This window comes from Kryptolebias marmoratus, linkage group LG15 (genome assembly GCF_001649575.2).
Source record: "Kryptolebias marmoratus isolate JLee-2015 linkage group LG15, ASM164957v2, whole genome shotgun sequence".
NCBI classification, from domain to species: domain Eukaryota; kingdom Metazoa; phylum Chordata; class Actinopteri; order Cyprinodontiformes; family Rivulidae; genus Kryptolebias; species Kryptolebias marmoratus.
Genome location: NC_051444.1, coordinates 24,306,091 through 24,315,463, shown reverse-complemented (window position 1 = coordinate 24,315,463; position 9,373 = coordinate 24,306,091). Strand labels below are relative to the sequence as shown.

The 9,373-nt window shown below is 46.4% G+C and overlaps 1 protein-coding gene across 1 annotated transcript in view; it reads right to left on the bottom strand.

Annotated features, from left to right (window-relative positions):
• The window catches only part of neo1a (neogenin 1a), a gene marked incomplete in the record, with an annotated part of 189,449 nt that overhangs the window by 28,744 nt on the left and 151,332 nt on the right, over positions 1 to 9,373 (bottom strand). The window contains 5 exon segments of the mRNA XM_025005509.2: positions 1,107 to 1,156; positions 1,340 to 1,478; positions 2,845 to 2,993; positions 6,613 to 6,767; positions 9,238 to 9,373. Of these exon segments, the coding sequence (XP_024861277.1) occupies positions 1,107 to 1,156; positions 1,340 to 1,478; positions 2,845 to 2,993; positions 6,613 to 6,767; positions 9,238 to 9,373 (629 nt within the window).

Sequence of the window (9,373 nt, the reverse complement as noted above, 5' to 3'; positions counted from 1 at the left end):
CCCCCCCCCCCCGACTTGCGCAGCCTCTTCATTTCACTCGCAAAATTAGTACGAGAGCGTTTTCTCCCCCGCGAGTCTCACACGAGCGTCCCTCAGCAGGGGTGGTCAGTTCGTACTCAAGCTGAGAGGCTGTGATACGTTTGTCTGGCAGCTTCCTGCCCCTCACTCGGGCTTTCCATTGACCAGGCGGAGAGGGGCTAAAAGTGCCGGCCGCCATCAGCTTTTCGCAGCTTTTCCTTTTCGCGCCCGCTGCCTCGCATGTCGGGACTGGGAAACATCTTTGTGTGAACTTTAATCCATCGCTCTCGCGGAGAGGCACAATAAACAGGCCCGCAGCCTTGCGTTTGAAGATCAAATGGCTAAAACGACGGGGGGGGGGCTCGCCTTCAGTTCTGATGCAAAGCCAGCAGCCACCTCGGCGGCCGTGTCTAATCAGGAGCTTCACATGAGAGCTACAGTGTGTTTAAGTGTATTAAAGCTGTTCTCACAACTGGGCCCGAAAGGAGCGGGAATCTCACTTTGAAGCGAGGAAATCTACGGATGCTGTCAGTTTGAAACCAAATCTGGCAAACAGGCGGAAGCGATGTGACAACTTTCCGCCTGAACTGATTCAGACGTCTGTGTTAAACGGCCTCATTAGGGTGAAAAGGGAAGATTCCTTTGATTTGGAACGAGTGTGTCAAAGCGCAGCACATAATTCCTGCCAGAGCATCGTTTCTGAAATGCCTGTATCCATTTCTATTGGAGCTGTAGGCCTGTAGGCCCGATTCTGTGCAGCTGGAGTGACACACGATAACAACCCTTTGACAGGCGACTCTCCAGCCGATCGAGGAGGATCGATGAGGGTTCACACCCCATCCTAACCAGCCGAGGCTGCAGGCCTCTGATGCTGCTAATCACGCAGCAGGAAAAAGGGCGCTCTGGCCTGCAGGCTACAAATCTGCCAAACTCCTCGTGTGTGTTTCCTGTACCTGAGCGGATCGGAGTGTTAGGGCACGCAGACCGACCTGGGCACAGGTCAGCTCCGTCAGCGGGCGTCGCTGCCAACGCCCGCTGATGAAAGTGTGTGCAAGTGCAACAAATGACCCCCAACAATTAGACCTCACCTTTGAGTTCTGGACCTCCAGAGAGAGGTTTTGAGGAGGGGCGCTCGGAACTGTGAAGACAAAGGATAATTTATGAAATGTAAATCAAAACACATCCAAAAAAGTATCTAAGTCAGGCTTCAACTAGTCCAAATATACAATATCTTATGAAAATAAAGGCCTAGCATTTCTTGAAGCCCAGTTTTATACTTATGTTGACAAACGGATGGTTTACGTTTCGCCTATCGACTGACCGTCTGAGAGCGTGCGGACCATGACGTCCTCGGTGGAGACTCCTGGGCCGTGCTTGTTGTTGGCCACGACGCGGAAGCTGTACTCCGTGTTCTTCTTCAGTCCCGTCATTGTGTAGGACTGACCGTCCGTGTCCACATCCTGAAAACAAAACAAGAGATCTTTTTTTTTCCCCCTCAACCAAGTCTGGTAAAACAGTTCAATCTTTAAGATATAAAAACAGAGCGAAATATGATACAGACGGTGTGAAAAGTGCACGTTTTCTACGCGCACAACAAACAAACAAACCCAAAACTAGTCAAAGCGTTAAACTGCTGACAGGGTCCGGGTGAAAGCAGACTTTAAACAAGGAGTAAATGAGACAGTTGGAACAGCTACAAACGTTTTCGCTGCTTTACACCCAGCCTCCTCGGACGTTTTTACATCCATGACATTTTCAAACAAACAAACAAACAAACAAAAAAAAATGCAGCTTTGAAAAACCTCGTTTATCTTTCTCCATCTCCAACCCAGAGGTCAGACGATCACCTGCGACAACGCCGCCCCTCCACTGTGCTCCGGCTTCCCTCTGCCCTTTAATATTTTATGTCCTCTCTGCACTGCGCCTCTCCAACTTCACCTCGGTTTCTTCCTCGCCCCTCGTCGTCATCATCATCATCTCCAGTCTCTTCCGCCTCATCTCTGGCTCGCTCTCCTCCAGGGAGCGGAGGCATCATTACTCAGCGCGCCCGCTGACGTTTCGTCCATTATCATATTAAAGGCTTTTTAACGCCTCGCCACCTTGCACGACGCTACAAACCAGGGGTCGACTCTGTACCCGAGCCGCTGTATTCCACCTTTACAACAGAGGTGCCTCAGCGAGAACAGAGTGCAGCGATATCTGCTTTCCCTCAGCACAACGCACGCTTCTTTCCGAGACGATTGATCCCAAGGATGAAACCCAAGAAAAACGAGTAAAAGGAGACTCATTCAGAAGTCCTTATCTGATCGCAATAACCCTCATTATATTCGTGAAAATCGGAGGCCAGCTGCACGGGGGGAAAAAAGTGCAGGGGTTAAAGCACAAATTGTCTTTTGATCAAACATTTAAATTAATTTCCAGTAAATTTATTCACCGAGAATCAGAAATGCTCAAGACTCTGTCAGGGTCGTCCTTTTCTTTCCAAATATCAGTCTGAAAGCCTTTTGTTTTTAGGCGCTCCCTAATCCGTCTCTGAGTAATTTGTTTTTTTATTCTTTCATCAGAATTCATCTCATTAATGAATCGAGGAATCTGTTTGGGGCTTTTCTCAACACCGGTACTCCGGTTCTGACAGCTGGTGTAGAATACAGATATGATTAAATGTGTCCTAATACCCCCCCCCTAAAAAAAAAAAAAAAAAAAAAAAAAAAAACACACCCTAAAACAAGAGCTAACTTTCTATCTCTGGAGATCCTGACCCACGTCTAAAAAAAACCTGAAAACCGTCACACTGAAACACTCCGCTTCGTGGAGAGAGGATCCTACCTGTTCAGTGCCGACGCCTCTGTCCGTATAGTACAGCTTGTAGGTGAGGACCTCTCCGTTGCCCGTCAGGGGTTTGTCCCAGCTGAGAGACACGGAGGTGGGCGAGTTCGACACCGCCTGCAGGTTGGGGGCGGGGCCCGGGACTTGGACTGGTGGTGGTGGTAGGGGAAGACAAAAAGAGCGGTAATTACAAAGATACTCAACTGTTTCTTCTTCCTCAGATGCTGAAAATTCCCCTTTAATACCTTGGTCTAAAAACCAGATAACCAGATATTTTTTATTTTTTATATTTAATCTTGCAATAAATAAACAAAACGGGTGCTTCAGGAGCCGACGTGTCTCAGAGCTCCTGGAGCTTTCATCCACTCTGGTAAGCACATCAAGGTGTTGCGTCACACTGGGAAAGCTTGAGGGCAGAATTTAACAAAGCAAGTGTTGAATTGTGTAAAGGTTTTAGGCATAGCAGCTGTTTAGGGCCCCCAGACCAGCAGGGGTCCCCTATGAGTACTCAACTACCTACAAATAACAAGTTAAAACTGAACAGAATAGCTTTATTGTCATCACACGTCACATATAACGACATCGCAGGTGCATCTCCCTGTGTTCATATCTATAAAATATGGACAACTCGAGATAGGAAGAAAACAACAGTATGAAGAATAAAAACAGCCTCTATACACAACAAAACACATTCCTTTTGAATTCTATTTGCACAGCTAAAGTGTCAGCGGTTTGAAGCTATTGCACCGCTGTAACATCAATTTTAAAATATTTTTTAAGGTGAACGAGTATGAATTACTCATGAACAGAACCGACTGGAACTCACAGGACAGAATCTAAAATCGCCCCGGAGTCGGGACAGCTCGGGGTCAGGGGGGCTGTTTGGTGTTCTGACACCTCAGGGACAGAAACTGTATTTTTATTTGTGTGTGTGTGTGTTGTCTGGACTGAGGGGCCTTCGTTGACCTGCAGCGCTTACCAGAAGGCGTCCGTTGGAACGGATGACGTGCTGGGCGGGGTGGATCTTTGAGCACGGCGGCAGACGCAGTTTCACCTACGTCAGTTCTAACCACATGAGAGAAACTCCTCGCAGTTTGGTATGTTCTGCTAACCGGGCGAGCGTTCCTTGCTACTAATGCATTCAGATCCGCTGCTTGAAAAGTAACTGTTCGATTTCTGTGCTTACCTGAACGCAACACTGAACTTAGCCCCTCCCCCTGAGTCCACTGAGCCGTTGTTGAGACGCTGAGCACTCGACTGGCAGATTGAATGAAATGACACTTTCCGCTCATGTACCTGTTAGTCTTTATTCTAAGTGCTATGTGTTTTTACAACAGTGGGGAAAAAACACAACCTGACATCCGATCAGTTCAAGGAAGAACTGTCGGCTCTCGGCGTTCATCCAGCACAAACGATGAAGCTAATTAATATAAACAGATGGTGGTGTTTGTGCTGATGGCCTAAATGAAAATGAAATTCTGCTTTGGGGTCTCCAGCCGGCGCCGCCTTCAATGCAGCTAAAAGCTTCAAACTCAGCAGTTTTAGAAGTTCAGCAGGAGGTTAAATGAAGAAAGTTGTAAAATGACAATGTTATCAGAATCTGTTCATTCACTGATGTCCGTCCTACAACATCCCAGTCATGTGTCGGAACAGCGAGCAGATACATCCCAGAAACCAGGTTTCTGATGATACAACTTCCGTTTATTTATTTATTTTTTTAACCCCGTTTGGATTTGGTTGTCATTTCCCCGAAGAACACCGGATGATTTCATCGCTTCACGCTGCGTCCCTCTACGGTGCCGACTGGTTTTATGGGAGCAAAGTTTCAAGCAGCCGCCGTCGCGCCGAAAAGTTCCCGGATTTCTGACAGACATGTTTCAAGTCGTCACGCAGAGCAAGGAAGGACCGTCCTTGTGTGGAGTCAGCACCGTAAACATTTGGTTTGTCATCTTCCGCCCGGGTTTACCAGAAAAAAAAACAAAAACAGTCGAAAGATGAGCCAGCTTTATCCTCCGTTAGACCAATAATCAGCCTTTAAGCAAGCAGAACATCAAACTCAGGCGGAAAGGAAAAAAAATCTCGTCCTTGTTGCGTCTCATTAACCTTGTTCCGAACCTGACTGGATTTCCTCACCTAATTCATTTTTACTGAACAAAAAGGTTGAGCTAAATAATAAATAATAAAAAAAAATCTTTTGAACTTATAGGAAGGTTACAGTTATTTTTTTTTAAAACATTTGTGCAAATAAAATCAGCGCTCGCTCAAAGCTGGTCTAACGAAATACTTTAAAACCCTTCATTTAGCTTTTATATTGAATATTTTTCTGTCGTTAAAGTGAAAATGAACGACTTAAACAGTCATATTATCGGCCCAGAAACTGATGCGTCTCTAAAAGTCAGGGTTGCCAGCCTTTATCAGTAAATATAACAACCTGGAAGCTTTGCTGAAAGACAAAACTCACGTATATGAGAATAAACCTGACTTCTTAAAGACTGTGTAAGCCCACACCACGCTGAGTGGACAGTAACAACCAATGTTACCCTTAGGCAGTCATACTGTATACAGCAGGTAACCTTTAGCTGCAGGAGCTCCTGACAGAAGGAAGAAGCCCCCATTTGTCAGTGTGCATAGATGCTGGAGGTGTGTGTGTGTGTGTGTGTGTGTGTTTGTGTGTGTGTACACATACACAAGCATGTAGAGCCAGTCTCTGTGGAGAACAGATACAGGGCAACGTTGTGTGCACACACCAGACACTCAGATGCAGGTCAACAGTTTAAGTTCTAACTCATAGCATGTCCTCACACACACACACACACACACACACACACACACACACACACACACACAGGACAGAGATGCACTACAGAAGTACAGCCCGCCCTCACTGATGTCCCTGCGGGTGGCTCAGCTCCTGCTGGCAAAAGCATTAAGGTGTAATGTGTGTGTTTTTGTGTGTGTGTGTGTGTGCCCAGGAACCAAAAAGACAGGTAGGAAAACAGAGGCTGACCTACAAAGCGACAGAGATGAAGCTGTGGCTCAGACCGGCTGGAAAACGGGATGTCCACGGGCTGACCGTGTTGAATTATGGGTAAACCTGAGGGGTTGTGGAGCAGCCGCCACCGGGAGGCTTTGACACACACACGCACGCACACAGTAAATTGAAGCAAAATGAAGAAGAAGAAAAGCCACTTTGTCTCTCCTCCTCCCCAGCGATTCCCCACACGCTCGCTCCTGTTAAAACATCCTAATGAGCCGCTCTGCTGCACCTCCACAAAGACCAGAGAAGCAGCGCTGGGGGTGGGGGGGGAGAACCCGGAATGCTAATTTTTTTTCCGACCGCTTCTCGGCTCAGGTAGGTTTGGTTCGCGGCCAAACGCGCAGCCAGGTTTTCGCGAAATGCCCGGGGAAGTAAACACGGAGCGGCTCACGAGGCGGTAAAGGTTGCATTCCTCCGGTTTTGCGTTGGGTGGTCCGCCTCAGCGTGGAGGGCTACACAGCCTCCTCTGTGTGCGCTGGCATGTGGAGGGAAGATGAGCTGGAGTCCGACTTGAATCCACAAGTGAATATTTGTTTGTTCCGACGTCTATTCGTACGGGTTTTTCTTTTTTTTTTTGGCCCCCGTATTCGAAAGCATCCTGTTTACCTCGGTCTGTGAGCGTGAGCCCGTTTCCACTGGATGGAGTTTCCCTTCATGTTTATGTGTGTTGTTTACTGAGCGCGTATAAATTAACAGTTATGTATACGTGTGTGTGTGTGTGTGTGTGTTACCTTCAGCTTGGGTGGCCACTTTGAGCGGCGCAGAGCTCTCGCCCTGCCCGTTGCTGTTGTGAGCCACAACTCTGAAGCGATATTTGGTGTCCGGCATCAGATTCTGGATGGTGACTTGCATCTCTCCGGGACGGCTGGTATTCACAACCCGCTCCCTGGTGGGGAAGCACAATAAATAATAAATTCCATGTAATCTGCAAAAAGAAAAAACTAGTAAATTTAGGTTTTTGGATGTCAACTTTAGCACTGTCACTACAGGGTAACACTGGAGCAAGCTGCCAGGAGATGACTTTTGACTAAAAATGACATCTTTAATGTCTAATAAAAGGTATTAAAGACGTTTTAGATTTTAATGGGATGAAAAATGATACGATAAACACATTTATATCAACCAGTGAGGTAATAGAGCTGGTTTTGGTGAAGCGTCCAACACAAAACACGATTTATTTGAAAATATATATCAATATGTTGCTTCTGATCTCAACCTTATGGACTTTTATAATGTATTTTGTTTCGCTTTGTTAATTGTTAATCTCTATTGACGGACAGCGCTCATCTCTCATTCGGCGTTTACTTTTTCATGACTTTCCTTCCAGGAATCCGAGAGCTTCTTGGAATCTTTTAGTGGCCCTAATTAAAACATTGCTCCAGACTCTCTCAAGGTTCTTTTAAAGTCGGCGTGGTACTGAACAGAGAACGAGCGTAAAACTAATCCAAGTCCAAAGATGAAACACTTTGAAAGAAATCTTGGAGAATTATCGATCAGGACCACTTTAAAAGACGACACGAAAGTCTGGCTTGCTTTGACAGCAATATATGGAAAAAAAAGAAGGGATGAGAGGGGTTTCGACTTTTTTTTGTGCTTTTTGGTGTTAACTACGGTGTGTATATGCTGACAAATGTGGGCGCGTTTTTATTTGGAAAAGGTCTCTTCTATTCAAACCTAGTAACCAGCTCCGCCTGTCAGTTTTGAACTCCCAGATGTCTCGGCACCTCCAACTCAGCAGGAGAGAGCAACTTCTGCTTCACAAAACATTAAAGGGCTTCTATTAGAAAAGGCTCAATAATACGCGTGACACTAATGTGGAAAAATACTTTTTTATCCCGTTTCTTTTATGTGGGATCATGTGTCACGTCCCCCCTTTAAAGTCAAGGGTTCCAAAAAAGCCTTGCGCAAGGGATCCACCCGCGTCTCCCATCTCCTCTCATCCTTCTTCTTCTCCGGAAGCCCCTGAAACAGGTTTCAAGATGTTTTGCCGACATCAATTTCTGGGTTGAAGTCAAGGGGGCGGAGGTGGCGCGTTTAAGAAAAAAAATTTAAAAGGGCTTTTAAAACTATCCTTACAGCTTCCTCTTTATTTTCCCTCCCGCTGGTTGATGCAGCACTTGTGCGGATGTATGTGGATGAATGTGGCTGATTTGTTTTTTTGTTTTTTTAATAAACTTGTTGCAAACCCTAAAGGGATAGTTTAGTCATTTTTAAAGTGATAGTTGACAATAGTTAGTACCTTATCGGCTGTGACATCGGTCAGAGAGCACAGAGTATGAAGACAAAGGCACAAGCCTTCGTCCAGGCTAGGCTAACGGCTAGCTAAACGAAGGCCCGTTTAAACGAAAATTTAAAAAAAAATCGATGCTTATAAAACAACTCTTTCTCATAAACGAACGACATCCAAGTATTTACGGGAATGACATTCGGTTGAGAGAACAACGACAAACGAAACAAACAAACGCAGAAGTGCTAAAGTGTAGACCAGGTGTGTCAAACCCTGGTCCTCGAGGGCCACCATCCTGCATGTTTTCCTTGTTTCTCTGCTCCAACACACCTGATTTGAATCAATGGCTGATTAACTGGCTTCTGCAGAACATGAGGAGGTGATTAAACCAGTGAATCAGGTGTGTTGGAGCAGGGAAACAAGGAAAACATGCAGGAAGGTGTCTCTCCAGGACCATGGATGCCCACCCCTGGGCTGACATGGCGCTCCGTCACCCCGCCATGTTGTTTTTTTTGAGGGGGGGGAAGAGTTGTTTTACAAGCGTGAAACACAATAAAAACAACAGGCCCTGCTTTGGCTGGCTATTAGCCTAGCCTCGTTACGAGTTGTGTAAAGTGCTCGTTTTGTGTTTTTTTGTTCAGCACAAGCAGAATTAACTTCTGAAAACAGACGTGCAGCAGAGCCTCACATCTGAGAGGCTACAGTCTGCAAGCGTTTGCTACTGATGCCCAATAAATGTCTGCGGTCTGTTCAGGTTTCGCGGAAACCGTACAAAAATGCAGTATTTGTGGCTGAAACTTGCTGCGAGCTCTCCTCTCAAATCTGCTTTAAGCTGTTTTGCAGGGGAAAATATTAAAAGGATGACTAGTGGAAAATCCTCTCCGCTTCTTCAATTTTCTTCTCCGTTAAATGCAGTAAATCCTCAACACATGAAGGCAACGGGGGGGAGATTTATCACAGGGCCCCAAAAAAAAAACCCAGAGTATTCAAACACTTTCTGTTTGCATCTCGCAGTTTGGTTTAAATTATTAAGTAACTGCCGCTATATTAGTGTTTTAAAGTGCTTCAATAAGACCTCTCCGCTTGTAGCAGCGCGCCGAGCACCAAAAACCCGCGCTGCGTTTTCTACCTGCTGGTGCCCTCCTGGCTGTAGAACACCGAGTACGTCAGGTCGTCCCCGTGCGGCTCGGCCGGCTGGCGCCAGGTCAGCTTGATGAAGCGGGTGGAGACCAGCGAGGCCACGACGTCTCGGGGGCCGGACGGGG